The sequence below is a fragment of the Carya illinoinensis genome, chromosome 4, assembly GCF_018687715.1.
Source record: "Carya illinoinensis cultivar Pawnee chromosome 4, C.illinoinensisPawnee_v1, whole genome shotgun sequence".
NCBI lineage: Eukaryota > Viridiplantae > Streptophyta > Magnoliopsida > Fagales > Juglandaceae > Carya > Carya illinoinensis.
Window position 1 is genome coordinate 13883115 of NC_056755.1, and position 17009 is coordinate 13900123.

The 17009-nt window shown below is 34.8% G+C and overlaps 2 protein-coding genes across 9 annotated transcripts; one reads left to right on the forward strand and one right to left on the reverse strand.

Annotated features, from left to right (window-relative positions):
• Position 1: 1 nt before the first annotated feature.
• LOC122307302 (zinc finger HIT domain-containing protein 3) lies at positions 2-5346 on the forward strand. 4 transcript variants are annotated; one of them, XM_043120087.1, is made up of 9 exons: positions 2-143; positions 346-438; positions 560-591; positions 1043-1084; positions 1803-1889; positions 3586-3672; positions 4605-4693; positions 4834-4884; positions 5025-5346. In XM_043120087.1, exons 2-9 carry the CDS (start codon positions 365-367, stop codon positions 5046-5048), a joined length of 486 nt encoding a protein of 161 aa, XP_042976021.1. In that variant the 5' UTR covers positions 2-143; positions 346-364; the 3' UTR covers positions 5049-5346. The 4 variants fall into 4 exon arrangements, with proteins under 4 accessions (XP_042976021.1, XP_042976022.1, XP_042976023.1 ...); XM_043120088.1 differs by having other exon boundaries at positions 65-77; XM_043120089.1 differs by having other exon boundaries at positions 92-143; positions 350-438.
• Positions 5347-7101: 1755 nt separating this feature from the next.
• Positions 7102-15944, reverse strand: LOC122307409 (transcription factor PIF1-like). Of its 5 annotated transcripts, none has more exons than XM_043120302.1 (10): positions 15661-15944; positions 15434-15538; positions 14478-15330; positions 11523-11585; positions 11378-11443; positions 11194-11265; positions 9241-9621; positions 8852-8930; positions 7513-7603; positions 7102-7404 (listed from the first exon to the last, which is right to left on the reverse strand). In XM_043120302.1, exons 2-9 carry the CDS (start codon positions 15520-15522, stop codon positions 7596-7598), a joined length of 1611 nt encoding a protein of 536 aa, XP_042976236.1. In that variant the 5' UTR covers positions 15523-15538; positions 15661-15944; the 3' UTR covers positions 7102-7404; positions 7513-7595. The 5 variants fall into 5 exon arrangements, with proteins under 5 accessions (XP_042976236.1, XP_042976233.1, XP_042976234.1 ...); XM_043120299.1 differs by having other exon boundaries at positions 11523-11621; positions 15661-15943; XM_043120300.1 differs by having other exon boundaries at positions 11523-11621; positions 15434-15548; positions 15661-15943.
• Positions 15945-17009: the final 1065 nt, after the last annotated feature.

Genomic DNA, 17009 nt, shown 5'->3' on the forward strand with positions numbered 1-17009 from the left:
TAAAAGGATTGTGTAGGGGATTTGACGGTCAGGATGCTGCCACGTCACAATTTATGTTTAAAAAAGTAAAACAAAGAGTAGGGACTCAACCTGAAGGCCTGTTCTCTGTTCTCTCGCTAGCGACCTAGTGGGTATAACAAAGAGTTGAGTCTCCCAGCTTCGCCATTTTCATATCTTAATTTTTTTTTTTCAAATAAGGTTTTTTTTTTTAAATTATTTCAATTATGTATGTGTACTCTAACCCAAGGAAAATTTTGGTTCTTTTGTTTTTATGATTTTAGTAACATCTCTGATTTTCATCTTCTTATCTGTTTGGTTCCTCGGAAAAAATGCTCACTTTGATAGCTAGAAGTGGAGCTGTCAAATGGGTCCCCGACTATGTGAAATCTGCAATGAAACACAATCGAAATACAAGTGTCCCGCATGTCTAGTGCCTTAGTAAGCCATACGAAGCTGCTAAAGACCTTTCTTCTTTTCTTTTTCTTTTTTTTTTCTTTTTGTCGGAAAAGACTTTCAATTCTCACTGATGTCTGTGTTTTCTTTTTTTCTCTGGTCGCAGTTGCTCCGTGATTTGTTTCAAGAAGCACAAAGGTATGCCACTCTTTTGTATTACTACCATTTCTCTCTTGACGAATGACATGGAAGTTCCTAAGCAGAAAATCTTAAGAACTGGAGGAGGTTGCTGATTTTACAAATTCTGTGTCTTACTCTCAGGGGATCACGTCTTTATATTAGAAAATCCCAGGTGATGATTGAATTGTGTCATCTTGGGTTGTCCAAAGTAGCAATTTTGTTGCAGTTTTAGGTTTCAAAATGGGGACCTAGATTTGTGACACTATTGTATTGTAGAGTCTGAGGCTATATAGAGTTGAGCCTGTCATACCATTACACTGTGGAGAAAGAAAAGGGTATCTTCTACTAGGCTGCTGGGCAATGGTAGAGAGAAGTAATAAAAAAATATTAAGACAAGACGAAAATCTAAACTGCAAAGAATAAATTATTTGATGATCAGAACTAACATGAGCTTGTATGAATGATGCAGAAATCCCATGTGCTAAGCCAGTTCCTTCTGAGGAAAAATCAAGTGAGGGTTACATTAGTCTGATTACATGTGCAACACTTACAATGTACTGTTTTAATTTTCAATTCTAGTTGCTATTATAGATTCATAAGATCTTGTTCATGGCTATTAAATTAATCGTGGTTTCTGTGTAATACTAAGGGAATTTCCATCCTCCTCCCTCCCTCCCTCCCCCCGTAGACCTTATTGGTTTTTCAATTGCTGATGATTTTTGTGAAATTGAAGAATTTAATTTTCCAAATGAAAACTTTGTTTCTTTGGGTAATTAGCCCCCACACCCAGTTGTTCTCTTCTTATGATGTTCTTCCTTCCCTTCATCCCCTTTTTCCAATTTTCCATTTTTTTTCCCCTTCAAATGCATTCCTTTCAAGTTTCAATCTCAAGATCTAAATTCAATCAATCACATACTCAGATTGTATTACTAGACATAAGCTTTACTTCTAAAGCGAAAGTTTATTTAATATAGGCTAGAAAATACACACTCGAAATTAAAGCTTTATGGTGTTTAAATTCCTTCTGAATTTTTAAAATCATTTCACGTTAAAGGAATTCATTTCTCATAAAATAAATGTATGCATATGTACAATTCTTCTGCTCATATTCTGTTGCTCTTGCATTACTCCATTAGTATAGTTTTCATCTCAACTTTGATTATTAACCTTTGTTTAATTCCATTTCTCTAAAAGCTATTTTATCTTCTTATTTTTTTCATGTGCATTAGCTGCTGATCCAGAATCACATCTAGAGAGACCATTAAATGTGGAAGAACCAGGCAATGTGCTACAAAAGTTGCAACTGGAGGCTATAGGTATGAGTTTTCTACTAGCTCAGAGGTATGACCCTAATATTATTTTATACAAATATGGGAGATGTGATACTTTGGGAAAACGTGCTGCATTTTGTTTGCTAGTATAAGCAGGGTTCTGAATCTTATCATGCAGATGTCGACAATCAATCTAGAGTCCTCAAAGTATGAGAAATGATGATAAGTTTAGTTGTTGCAAAGGTTGTGACTGAGTTATAAAAAATTGTTAACACATAGAGAAATTTAGGGTTAGCAGTCTTTTTACTTAGTGAGAGGGATCTCATGCCAAGGCCTTTCCAAAAGCATAATAGGGATGCAGCCTATTTCATCATATCTTAAGTTTAAAACTATCAATCGTTCTTTGTTCTGTTTTTGTATGATGTATGGTCGTGGAGAGATTGCTTTGGAGACTTATTCCCGGATTATTTCTTTTTACTGAGGATAAGGATGCCCATTTTCTTAGTTAGGTATGTCAAGGGGGCTCATTATGATATCTCAAGTTTGTCAGATGGGTTCAACATTTGGAGTTGGAATCAGTTGCCTCTCTTTTCTTAGTTGTTGCATTCAAATCAGGATGTAGTATGGAGAGGATAGAACTTGCTGGAGCTTGATGAGGAATGGTATGTTTGATACCCTCTTTCTTTGACATTGCATCTATGGTTTTTCAGTACCTTATCAAAAAAATTGTCCATACCAAGTAACCTATGAAGGAGTGGATAGAACTTGCTAGAGGTAAACAATGTATGGCATATCTTTTTTTTTTTTTTTTTCTGACAAGTAGAAGAAAACGATGTATGGCCATATCTGATGCCCACATTCTTAGGATGTTGCATTAGGTGGCTTCTTCAGGCACTGTGAAAAGTATTTGCCATACTAAGGCACCTATTGAGGTTAACATACAACTGACCATCATTTGTGCACTGCTTTGTTGTGAGAGATTTTTTGGTCGCTAGTCTTTTTTCTTTGGTGTCTAGTGGATAATATCAAAGGCAGTTTTAGAGTTGTTAGTATGTTAAAAAATGCATGTTTTTTAATGAAGAAAAATGGTAGGAGGGGTCGACTGGAGATGGCTTCCCTACATGGGAGGGACCATAGTAGCACCCTACCCACTGGAAACTAGACAGCAGGAAACCACAGGCACTTCCTCAAGTTGGGTTTGAGCCTTAGCTTAAACCTCAGACCCAGTAGGGAATTCAATAAATCTTTTTTTTTTTATAAGTAAAATGGAATTCAATAAATCTTTAGGCTGCTAATACTAATAGTCTAAGGTAAGTCCATATTTGGATTCGAACCCAGGACCTAGTACATGCCAAACCACTTTGGAGTAACCCAAGGACCATTGAACCACCACCCTTAATGGTAAAACAAATGCAAGTTTAATTTGCTTAGAAGTTGAATGATGATGTATAGCTGTTCCTCCACTAATTGGACAATTGGGAGTGAAAGGAACAGCCGGTTTCCATGATCATATTTCATTGCTTTTGCATTACTCCGTTGATATAATTTTTTCTATCAGTAAAAAAGAAAACTTTATTAGTAAGAAAAGTAGGCATTGCCCAAGTACAAGGTAAAATTCCTAGCTCTGATAATATAATTTTTATGTTAACATATTTTCTCATAGAACTTTGTTTATTTAACTTTGCTTGTTTCCATTTCTCTGAGCTATTTTGTCTTCTGTTTTTTTTTCCATGTTCATTAGCTCCTGATCCAGAGTCACCTGTAGAGAGACCGTTAAATGTGGAAGAACCAGCTGATGTGGTACAAAAGTTGCAACTGGAAGCTATAGGTATGAGTTTTTGACTAGCTCTGAGGTATAAATATTTGGCCTTTATACCACTATGAGTGTGCACGCTAAGCACCAAGATTATAGGAAGCGGGAGATAGAGTGCAAGTCAGCAATGTAAAGAGAGACATATCATCATATAATCCTTGTTTGGATCAAATTTGGCAAGCAGCAAAGTCAGTGAAACTAGAAGCAACTCAGAGAACGAATTCACAATTATAAAAGTGAATCAGGAGAGAGTTGGATAGGCTACAGTACATATCTGAAGTGAAATAACTAGTGCATCATTCTACTAGCAAAATGAAAGAGGATAGACAATCTTTAAGTGGGTTCTGCAACAGGAGTATAGAGTGGAGAAGCTTTAAAGGCTACTTGTTTTTTGCATTTAAATCTGGTCGTGTTTTTATGGTCATCAGTAATATTTGTCTCATTTGGGGTGCTCTTTTTATTGATATTTCATGGTACTTCTTTCATAATTAAAACTTTGTCTGTTTGTGCTAGTGTAAGGCTGTATCTCTCATGTTACAATATACGTTGATAGCTTGGTTCTTGGTCAACATCTGGGGGACATAACTGGAATGAATTTAAATTGTTGTTCAGTTTATACCTTATATCATGACGTTTTTGCCGTATCAGCTAATTGAGCAGTTACCAGATTGTGTATGGACATATTTTTGTATGTTGTTGAGCAAAACTTTATAATGCACTAGTGAACTATGGCTTAAATGACTCCTTTTTTATATCTTCAAAAGAATGGGATACAAGGTGAGGTGGTGTATTCAAGACCTACTGGTGTATGGATTTTTCTAGCGTAAAATATATATATATATATATATGTTGGGATGGATGAAATTATCTAGAAAGTTTCACTTTTGAAATCATGTCTGGTAAGATAATTTCAACTTGTTGAAAATTCATTGGAAGTCTTTGTGCAGCTTCTTCCAGTGAAATTCGTGATGCTTTGAAGGATGAAAACCTGCAGAAAATCATTTGCAATATTGATGGTTCACCAGATGCTGAGAATGTAAGAAGCTGAACCCTTACATGAAGACACCAATCTTTTCTATATTAGTTCTTGTTTGATAACGATATCATTCCTGCATCAAATTCTTGTTTGAACAAATATAAAAGATTGTGTCAGTTAAAACCATGTCATTTGATTAGGAACTTGATAAAGCTATGGGAGTGGAGGTGTTCCGCATATTCACCGACAAGGTATTGCCATCTGTTGCTACCTTAGTGCACCCTCCTTACATCCATAAGCATTTATGAGAATAGCTTTTCTGTGCAATTGTCATCTGGCAATCTGAATTCGCTGGACTTTAAGCATCTTTCTCGGTTTCAACTGTTCTCAGATTCTATCAAACATCAACCTATAGCTGCAACCGGCCGTAAATCGAGTAAGAAGATGACATTTGTTGCATGAAGTGGAAAATCCTACAAAACCAGCAGTATGTTTGATCAACTTCTAACTTTGGCTTCAATAGAGATTTTCCAATCTGGTTGGCTGCTCACGTATCTTGCTTGCTTGGTGCAACTTCGTACAAGTATTGTCGCTAGGACTCCTCTGATGTGATGTGTAGTTTTGAGAATACTTCAATTTTGGGCCTGGTTAAGAAGTATTTTAAAGTTTTACGGTTTGGTTGCAAGATTTAGTTAAAGATCAATTCATATCAATCTAATTTTAAACTAACTCTAATATCTAAACACTCAACTCTCAAATTACTAAATTCATCTCAACTCAAAACCTCCTTACATATGAGACTCACAACTTTTTTTAACTCGACACATCTTTATTCATGGGATTTACAACTTTTTTTAATTTTTTATAAATAGTACTAAATTCATTTTAACATTCAACACATTTAAACTCATTTTAGTGGATCTCACATAACTCATTTTATCTATTTAACTTATTACTATTCATAAAAAATAAAAAACTTAGTTTAACGCAACATTATACGTAGTCTTTAATGTTTTATGTTACAAATATATGCAAATTGGAGCAAAATTGTGTAAACTTATAGCATCTAGCTGGGATCAGCAAAATATTTTCTGACTCCAGTTATCACTTTGTCTCTGTGTGGGCTTCAAGACTTGATGGAGTTCTCTTGTTTGCTAAAAGCAACATTACCATATAAACAAGAGTATGTCAAATGATGATAATGCTACGATTCATAGAAATGATATTTGCATTTATAAGATGAACACTCCTTTTAAAAAAGAAAAATTATAATTGTAATTGTAATAGTGTAAGTGTCGCGCAATTACTTTTAAAAAAATAAATAAATATAAGATTTACATGAATAAAAAAAAAAAAAATTAATAATAGATTTTCTTTTTCAAAATAACTATACAGTGTTTTCGTACTTCATAACTATATGTATTATTACAATTATAAAAAAAAAAAAAAAAAAAAAAATTATTTTTTTATAAGACTTTTTTTTTTTTTTTTTTTGAATTTAAGGAACTTGTGGAACCACCAGACTCTTTCTCTATCTCCCTGTTTTATCTGAGTCTGTGAAGATCTCGTTTGCAGCCTTATGCGTGTGTATGCGACAATCTGATTACACCATGTACGGTGAACGGAATCAATCCGAAATCTGCCTATTTTTGAAGTCAAGCAATTTTAACGTGAAAGATAAAGGTTACTCTTTAAAATAAATTATTTTGTTATTTTTAATCACATATTAATACAACTTAATTATCGGATATAATAATACTCAAAATAAGGTGAAAAATAAATATTTTTCATGATAAAAATGATCATAATATTACTAAAATTTGCAGAAAAACAGAGGATGTCTGCAGCCAAAAGAGAAGGTGACATTTCTGTCAGTTCCAAAGGTGAGAGACGCGTTCAAGCAAATCAATACAGCTCAACGACGAGCCTTTATGCACTGCCACCTGCTTTCAACGTGGTTTAAATGCACTTTCCACTACATTTTTATTTCGAATTATTAAGATTGGTATTTATATTTAAGCGGTGCTAGTAATGACAGCTAGGCACAGTTTTTTTTTTTAATTTTTCTTTTCATATTTTTTTAATATATTTAAATATTTTTAAAAAATAAATCTCACTTTTTTAAATATAAGTTAACAAAACTTACACATACTAAAAATATATATAAATATATATAACATTACTCAAAAGTATTTATTTGAGAATCCGACCTTATCCTCTATAAGGAAATAGCACCACAAATATTGGACAAGATATTTTATGCTATGAAGCCAATCCTAAATTCAGATAAAGCTCAAGATCTCATTAATTTAATGGGTTATTAACTCATAAATAATAAAAAAATAAAATAAAAGGAAACTAGCATCAACATAGTCCATGGAATTGTTGCGTATGACAACTTTTTGCTTTCCTTCAATGGTCCTGTGTATGCAACATTTGCAAGTGGAAGAAGAAAATGACATGCTTGATGAGACAGATAGATTTTTTAACCAAATATAAATAAATTATCATACAAATATCTTAAATAAATTAACATTTAAGAGTTTTTCATATTAGGGAGGGAAACAATGAAAGAGATGAGAAAAAGGCAGCAAAATCATAAATTTACAGGTGGGTATAGATAATTACATTACATGTTAGGAGCCATACATATATTTGTATGATTGTATTAACCATCTGGGAAATCTTCTCTCGGAAAGGAGTCTTCACTCGTATGCTGAAAAAAGTTAGCAGGGAAGAGTCCTGTAATCCATCAAGCCAAAACTTCCGACCTGTAATCCACAAAAGGATGCCATCATTAGTGGTATTACACAGTTCCATCCATGCCATCCACCTTTTGATTTGAGTAGAGAGATACATGCAACAAGGCAAGGCATTACCATTCAGAGAGTAGCTGGCATCAACTACACCTTGTGTGCATCCATTCTCAGCCAGCCAGGGATCCTCGCTATATATTGATGTATCATGTCCCTAAGGAAGAAGTCAAAAGAAATAGAATAATGCTATATTTATTCACTTTTTTCAGAGTGATTGTGTAGCACTTACACACCAACTATCATTTCTCAATCCAATAAGAGTCTTGATAATACAACAAATTGTACTCTTTATTTTCTTCTACATCATACAATCTCCATGTCACAGTCACTTCTATCGACCACTTTCGTGACAGTCGCTTGAACATGCCATATAATTAGTGTGAATAAGAATGACAAAATGTAAAATAAAAGAAATCATTGTTGATGCTAGATACAAGTCTAGGACATGGAAACCCTTTGACAAACGCGAGACTACTTTTTTTTCAAATCAGTTTCACATTTTGGACTTGTACAAATAATTTTTCAAGATGATATCTCTGGTTGGATGGGGATAATTACTTGGATTGAATCATTCTTGTTGTTCATTGAATTCAATCATGACTATTAACTTGAATCATATAGTTCATGACTGACGTAATTCAAGACTACCTAATGGCTTTCTTGAAGATATAGGAAAATAAACGTGTATTCCATTTTACCCGAAAATGCAGTTGCTACATTACTCAAGATTTTTGTTCTTACTCATTCTCAAAGCATATGAGGATCACAAAGCTGTATGTGTACCTAAGATCGCCTACCTAACCTATCTATGGGCTTGCTATGGAATTTTCAAAATATATAAGGAGCTTTGCTCTTATGAAACCATATCCTCCACTCATCATTAAATGAAGATTAAATAAATATGTTATTAAGTTCAACTTATTAAATGAGATATTCACATTTAATATAATTGATACTTTTTTAATTTGAATTATTGAATGAAGAATATTATCTAATTAAGTTATTAATTTTTATTTAAATTAGTAGTCTTTTAATTTTCCTATGGAAGTTAAAAGGAGTGTAACATATTTCTGGGGTACCATATAATTAGAAGAGTGTAAGTGGAGAGAAGATCAAGGTGTTCAACAAAAATTTTGGAGATAACTTGCTGACACTGACACTCTTTCAAAGTTTCTATTTTTTGTATAATTACTAAAGGTATGTTAACTTAATTAAACTCAGTACTTAGTTGGGATAAAAAAATATATATATAGTTACATAAATTATATTTCCTTTAATAAATTTATGACAGTGAAAGCCAGATCACGAGTAAAAAGTAGCATAGACTCTATGACCCTGTATTTTTACCTTTTTGCTTTGCCCTGATTACAAAATCAACCATTCTTTTATGTAACCAACCTACCTGATTGGTGATTGTCAGGAATTTCAGGCCCCTTAATGGTGTTTGGCTTGCTAGTGCTTGGCTGGGCCAGTGCTTGATTCTGCAAAATGAATGGACGTTAATGATATCAAGTTCTAACAATACCAAGTGGTAAGCTACAAATGGGTTCAGTTTCTTCTCTATTTTGGTAAAATAACCAATATCCTTAAAAGAACAAAAAGCAAGAGAAACTCAAAAGCCTGAACGATAACAGGGTGGGAATGCTAACATTGAATCAGATTGTGTAGACCTACAGTGTTTTGGAGAACAGAACCCTGGAAGTGATTTTGTATAATATACAAAGTTGGCAAGGAAGTGTCATAAAAATATACAAGCTCTAATGAAGAGGTAAAATTAGGTGGCTAAAATACCTGTGGTCTTGATAATTGCATCTGATGGGTAGCAACGTACTGCTGATAAGGATCAACAAAATTTGGGAACCGGGGCTGGCTTGTGTGCTGTGTGCCAATTGAGTGTAGCATTTGTTGTGGCCGGTTGGTTGCTTGAATTCTGGATGGATCGGGTGCAGGAACAGGTGGCATATGAAAAGCTGGTATTGGGTATCGTGGTCCCAGATGAGCTGCTGCTGCTGATGTTTGCAACGCTGAACCAGCTAACATATTGGGAAACGGTATCATAGACCGGCCCATATCCATGCCCATGCCCATTCCAATTCCCATCCCCATTGCTGGCATATACTGCTGGACACCAGGAAACATCATGGGGACCATGCCACAACCCATGGACATCATCTGCATATGATGAATACAATCTTTGTAAGGAATACTGCACATATGAAAGAACATGAAATAAAACAAAGTACTGGAAACACATGTTTATATCGAAGGACTTCTATAATTGCAAGGTATGGAGAATGAACCAAGCCATTTCTACATAAGCAAAGCTATAAAAAGCAAGCTTCATGCAGAGGATATTTAAAATTTAAATTCAAGTCAACTTTCAAAGGTGGAAGATGACAGATTTAATGTTCAGAAACTCCAATTCTCTACCCGTTCTTCCCCAGCCCAAAAGTAGGTAAAAGCACAATTTTGATCCGTAACATTTAACTGTCAAAACTACTGGAGCAATATGTTTACCTCCATATATCTTACTTTGGAGGAAATTGTGAGGGGGAAGGCTCAAGTTTACTGTTAGGAGGGATCAAAATTTGATGAAAGATCCACGACTCCTGCTAACTTAGAAATGATACCTAATTAATAAATTCTCTCTTTCCAATTGTTTATTATTAATAAAAATCTTGTTGCTAAACTTATTCTGGTGCACTTGGGAGTTTGGTTCAACAGTTGAAACTAAAAAGCATACATAAATATGTAAATTATCTGGGAAAAAAAAAAAAAAAAAAGGAATTTGGAAGACAGAATCAACTAGAGAAGGACCAAATATAAAAAAGAATCTCATATTGACTAATGAAGATTCATGGATCAAAATCATCGGGATATAGTCAGTTGGTAACAGTGTATGAACTCATACAGGAGTTCTTAAGTTCTAACTTTACAAAGTTTTGAGCCAAGGGAAAAAAAAATAACAATGTTTTGTCTGCACACAAGTAGTGGCGTATAAGATCTAACCATTTCATATAATATTGAGTATTCACAACAACAGCCACCTCCCCCCCCCCTTCTTCTCTTTCCTTTCCCTTTTTCTCTCCTCTCTTCCCCTTTCCCTTTTTTCTTCAAAAAAAGCAAAGACAAAGCACCAAGAACAAACAAACGCATATTGGGTGCAAGTATAAAAAACGAATGTAGTAAAATCACATCGTTCTTTTAAAGAGTTTCTTAGATAAGTGGATAATAAATCATTGCTCCACAATTTCCTTCTTCCTACGAACACTAAATGACCTACGGTACAAGTATCTTAATCTTCAACAAACTAAAGAGACTTATGTCAAGGTTAAGGTTACAACAACTGCCAACTCAAGTCATTTTGGACAAATTGAGTTCTTTGAAGCCTAGTTCCGAATAGGATGACTTCAACAAAGCCAACTCAAGTCAGGGGAGCACAGGAACATTCCCTCGGAAAAAAATTCATGTAAGCATAGAGACGGAAGGAAGAGGTTGCACATTTATGCCTCATCATGTTGGTAATACTTTATCATATCAATAAAAAGAAAAAAGAAAAGGATGCACACCTATTATGGCACTATTATCCAAATGACAGTATTATCACACTAACAAAAATGAAGTCACATAATCAAAATAAAGGCATATACTTTAACAAGTTTGCAAAAAAAAGTATGACCACCAAGGCACTTAGACCATCTAGGGAAACATTTATGTGTAGGAATCAAGATAAGAATAATATACCTGTACTTGCAACTGAAGTGATTTCAAGTACTCAATTGCCTCATCCAACATTGAAGCTTTGTCCGACTGAAATTTAGAAAGAAAACAAATATATAACAAGTCAATACCATATAAGCATAATGTATAAAAAAAAGGAGGCAGTATCTCAATATTAGGTAAAAAATCCTGAAATATGTGTAATGACCTTGTTGCAACGAGGTATGAGCTCTTGCAAAGCCTTCATCTTCTCATTTATCCTATCTCGACGTCTCTGCACATGAATGCAATTCTTCACCATTTGAAATTGGGATATTTTGTCAAAGATGCTATTATGATAGGAAACTACAGACCCTCTCAGAAAGGTTGTGGACCTCAGCGGCACGAGATCTCTTTGTAGATGTGGATCCATGAACCTGTTTATTCGCAGCCGCAGACTCAAACTCAACGTCCTTTCACAATCAGCATATATAAAGTCAACCAGGATGATTAAAGAAATAAAAAAGAAGGTACAAGATCATTTAATCAGAAAACATTTACTAGAAAAAGAAGTTACCGGGTTCTTTTAAAACATGAAATGCACAATGATTAACCTAAAATACACCCCGTATTTTCAAATATGGCTTAATTTGGTCTGACACCTCTTCTAAAAGAACCCTTGGGCAGTATCACAATTTGATTTTCCTGAAGCTAACAGCACCAAATAGGTAGTGCACTTGATTGCCTATTTAAAAGCTTTCCTCTAGCTCCCACATTGTTCAGCTTCTGGCCAGAAAATATGTTGCTTATAACAAGTACAAATAATTGATGGAGATGTATAGCAAATGCTCATTATTAAGGCCCCATGCTTAATTCCTACTGCATGAATGGAATAAATTCTTGCTCGATTGTTAAGTCCAGGCACTGAGCTTGTTCCCATTTCTTTCAGGTTCTAGCATTTGATGTACAAATACACCATTTTAGACTGGATCTAGGGGGATGACCAGCAAGCAGATCCAAAATGTCAACCCTTAAACAAACAGACCTAATTACCTAAATATTGTTAGGTTATTATAGCATGACAAGTCAACCTAGCCAAGTCCCAAAGCCATTTATGCTCTAGTTTAAGTTATCAAACAAACAGCATGCACAAACAACAAATAACTGACAAGGTATCTCAATTTTTCATTACCTTCATTGAGGCTTGTAGGGTCAAGACCCCTCCCCCAAGCCCACAAAAATCTCCTTTAGCTAAAAATAAAAATTGGGAAAAAATTCCCGCCCCCCCCCCCCCCCCCCCAAAAAAAAAAAAAAAAAAAAAAAAAAAAGGGAAAAAAAACTCTTGACCTTCATTAAAACTATGATGAACTCTTCTGACGACATCTAAAAGCCTTATGTTTCCACAAAAATCTGAAAGAAAAAGGAATATCTCCTTTTTTAATCCAAAAATTTGACCTCCAAAATCTAAAAAAGAAGATACATACATACATATATATAGATTTAGAGAAGGGAAAAAAAAAAGAACATTTGCTATTCTTATATCCTCCCCTAAACACTTAAATCACTTAGTTTTCTCCTCCATAAAAATAATATAATGCATTTTATGTTCCTATTGAAGTATTTAACATTAGTACGTTACTAATTATCAAGTTTGATAAAGATCATCTTTTGTCAGCGTTTAATCAGTATGATATTTTATTCCATTTGTAATGTATATTTCTTCCCAACAACCATATAATCGCCATATTAATTCGGTCCCAAAGACGAATTTCTGGTTCTGCCTTGGTCTCAGTTCTTCTTTGTAGCAAACCTGATGGAGTGCCCTACCTTATGATTAAGAGTTGTTTTCTTTACTTTAATGTTAATTATGATTATAGAAATTGTCGGCTGATGATAGATGGAAAGAAATGAAACAAAGAAACTCGTATAAAAAGCAGTGGTCCAAACTGGACCATTAATTTGGGAATGAAGACTCCCATACTGAAATCATAATTTCAAAACAGAAATATAAAGCAGTGGTCCATTTGGACCATGAACTATAACCTTCCAGGATTCTATACTGCACAGAAACGAAGAGAATGATAAGTGTCAATATCATTCCAACCAGCCACAATGAAACTTCAAATCCTACACTCCAACACTACTGAAATGGATTTCACACCAATACACTTACGAAAATGGTTGGGGGTGACATGCATGAACAGTATATAACTTACTTTTACTCCGTTTTTTTGTGTCAAGGTTCATTCACCTAAGCGACCCAACACTTGAACAGAAGTATTTAAAATGACAGATTGCATATGCATTTACTCGGCAATCAGCACCATCACATTTAAGGGTGCCACCCATTAGTACTGCTGGCCTCCACTGTGTGTTCACAATTCAGACATACGTGGCGGCGATGTACATGATGAGTTTCTTTTTGTTCTCTCTTTTTTTCAGCATATACATGATGAGATAAAAGTTGCGACATGTGACCTAATAAATGCATGAAGTTTGGCCAGCCTAACATTTTCCAAACCATTATTAATAAGAATTCTTCATTATAAAAGAAGCAGATTTTTGTGATCAAAATTTAATGATAAAAACGGATTATTCCGTAGAAAATAATCCTTTTGGTCACTAAATTTTGATCATAAAAGTCCGTTTCTCTTGTAGTACTCGTCTTCAACTCAAAATTTTCATCTAATCATTACAATTTTTTCAAATTTTCATATAAAATAAAATAAATAATTTAATTTTTTTAAATTTTAATTTAACTTTTTTAAATCCTAAAACAATAATAATATTAAAATATAACTTTCATCCTAAATTTCCAAATTCTAACCTCAAAAGTCTCGCCTACAAACCGAACCAAAATCTTGGTCTGGATTGACTCCAACGACAAACCATTTCTAAATGCCTAATCAGGTAATGCGCCGAGAAACCAGTCCCGAGATACACGCAGTCAATGCCAAAATATTTTAATCATTTTCGAATTTTGATATAATCATTCTCGAATTTTGACACCCTGCAGTTAGGAGCCACCGCAGCCTACATCTCACACCAATCATCGTTCACTATTTTTCCCCCCATAAAAAGCATAAAACTCTGGTACTTCAACTCACTCGTGGCGACACATACTCATCCCACCGCCGCCACGCGTACTAAAAAAACTACAAGAGAAACGAGACCGCTTTCACGGCCAGTCTCTAACATGCACCGAACGTAGTATCCCTTGAAATAAGAGAGTGTACGTCTACGTTAACTGACGTCACTCCGGCGCACGATAGTCGAGCCCAATCCACAGGTACACAGAAAAAGAGAGGGGATGTAGTGACTGAACTGACCTCACAATGGCAGTCGGCGTCCTCGGCTTCTATTCCTTTACGCTTGCGGTTGTACTCAACCGGCGGCTTTCTAGCCGGCTCGGCGCTGGCGCTGCCGCTGGAACAGCCGGATGATGATGTCAAAGTAACCTCACACGACATCATCTCCTTCCCACCTGCTCCCGCAGACGACGTGCCAGCCACTGCATCACAGCTCATGGTCGGGCAGCCTCTATTACCGAAGTCCGACGCCTCCGCTGCGCTTCTCGTCCAAGATTCTGGTCCCACCACCGGCGTCTCACTCGAGTCCACCACAGTCGATTCCCTCACCACCGCCATGCTCTTCGAACTCAGCGGCCGCGTTTTATCGACTCCTGCAGCAAGCTTCCCCTTGGGCCTCGAGAAGTGCACGAAGTTCTGGACATTAGAGTCCGCCAGGTCCGTCCTCCGGCCCGGCGGTATCGGTGGCCTCGAGGTCCCCACCCCTCCCGTCACCTTCTGACGGAGTTCAGTGACGCCGTTCGTACGGAATACAGGATTAGCGTTGGTATTGGTGATATTGTTACTTTGATTAGGCGTAGGATAGAGAAGGTCGGCGCAGAAATTGTGGTCCAAAGCAGGGTCGTCATCGACAAGAGGGTAGTGAAGCCACGAGGCCATTTCGTCTTCTTGCATAAAGAAGTGCTGCTGCTGGTGTGCGGCCGATTCTTGTTCCTCTTGTGAGGATCGGATCTCCCTGTTCGCCGATTGATCTGCGGGACACACAGCGTTGTCGTATTTGGAAGGTGGAGATCTTCTCATAGACCTCTGGTTCTGGCTATGCATCACCACCTGGCCGTTTTGCCACAACAGCTCCATGATCTCGTCCTCAGGCCTGAATTCTCATTCTCCGTCAAAACCGTTCAAGAAATTCTGATATAATCGAAATTTATACAAAAAGAAAATTGAAGAAGAAGGAAAGAAAGAAAGCCACTTACAAGGACGATTTTCTGGGACGAGCAGCGCCAGAAGAAGAGGGGAGTGAGTAATCGTCGTCCATTTCGAAGTCCGGAACGCAGTGATACATCCTCTACTTTCTGAAACTAAAATGAACTCCAAAAAAACCAAAAAAAAAAAAGGTAATTAGTTAATTTCAAAGAAGAAAACCAGATTCTACAGCGATTAGATGAGCAAAACCACTATAGTTCATTAGCCAGCCACTCACAATCAGAACTTGTAACTTGTCATCATCAGAAGATTAACAGCGCCTTAGCCTAATGAGGATTTGGAGAAACCTTTGCAGTTTCTTTAATTTAATCGGTGGAAAACTCAAAACGATTCTCTCTTTCTCTCTCTCTTTATTCCTGTGTGCAGCAGAGAGTTGGGAAGAAATGGAGAAAAAATTCAATTAAAGAAAGATATTCCATTGGCAGTTTGGGTTAGTCTTGCAAGTTGCAAGGAAGCAGAGCAGTACGAAGATAAGGCCTGTACCTCTATCTATATATCTCCAAAAATAAATTATAGTGAAGGAACAAGACGAAATGGGTTTTTGACGACATGTAATGTACCGATGATGGAGATTGCTTTCCCTAGTCCACGTTTTTTGTCTTTTTTTGGACTTATATTACAAAAATTTTATTCCTTATTCTCGTATATTTTTTTATTTTTTTTATTTTCTTATTAAATATATTATATATAAATAATGAATCCAATTAATTTACGAATAATAAAATCAAACAAAATTTTTTAAAAAAAATGTGATATAGAGTATATATCGTATGGAGATGATGAATAACACAGTTAATAAATGTAATGGTCGAGTGCTGTAAATTTGGTTTAAATTGTTCATGTTTTAAAAGATGAATGGCCCGTTAGGGTACAAAAATCCTTTTAATTCATTTTAATTTATTTTATATAATTATTACAATTTTTTTAATTTTTTATATAAAATATAATAAATAATTCAATCTTTTTAAATTTAAAAATAATAATAATATTAAAAAATAACATTCTAATAATATTTTATTTAACTTTTAATTTTCGTATCAATTCATTTCATGTCAACTTACTAAACTTCCCACGATTCATTATATACTCTTTATATAATTAATATAATAAGATTTAATTTATAGCATATTTAAATTTTAAATTTTTTATAAATTAAATTTTACCATATCAACAGTACGAAAGATATGTTTTACACATCAATTTATAAATAATAGTATTATATATACTTATAATTTTACTTATATTTTTGTTTACAATACTCATTTTATTAATTTAACTTTAAAATTTAAATTTAAAATTTAAAATTTCATAATTTTTAACTTATCAATAATTGATACAATTTATAAATTTTTTTCAAGGACGATTTAGTATTTTCCATTTACAAATAAAATTTCTCTTAAAAGATATGACAAGCTCTTGTCCCAAGTTAGTAATAGTGACATACGAACCACCATATATAAAGTGTACACTACAGCATTTATGATTTATTAATAATGCTCATGATTACACCAGCTATTAGTGCGATTATTTATAAACCTTCACTTATTTATAAGCTCTCACTTATAA

Excerpts from the sequence above, each read along its gene's own strand:
- LOC122307302 (XM_043120087.1), top strand. The coding sequence starts at position 365 with ATGGGTCCCCGACTATGTGAAATCTGCAATGAAACACAATCGAAATAC. Across the intron at positions 439-559 it reads CCCGCATGTCTAGTGCCTTA|TTGCTCCGTGATTTGTTTCA; the intron begins GTAAGCCATACG and ends CTCTGGTCGCAG. Across the intron at positions 1,890-3,585 it reads GTTGCAACTGGAGGCTATAG|CTCCTGATCCAGAGTCACCT; the intron begins GTATGAGTTTTC and ends CATGTTCATTAG.
- LOC122307409 (XM_043120299.1), bottom strand. The coding sequence starts at position 15,522 with ATGTATCACTGCGTTCCGGACTTCGAAATGGACGACGATTACTCACTC. Across the intron at positions 11,622-14,477 it reads ACGCCGACTGCCATTGTGAG|GACGTTGAGTTTGAGTCTGC; the intron begins GTCAGTTCAGTC and ends TGATTGTGAAAG. Across the intron at positions 11,444-11,522 it reads TCCACAACCTTTCTGAGAGG|AGACGTCGAGATAGGATAAA; the intron begins GTCTGTAGTTTC and ends ATTCATGTGCAG.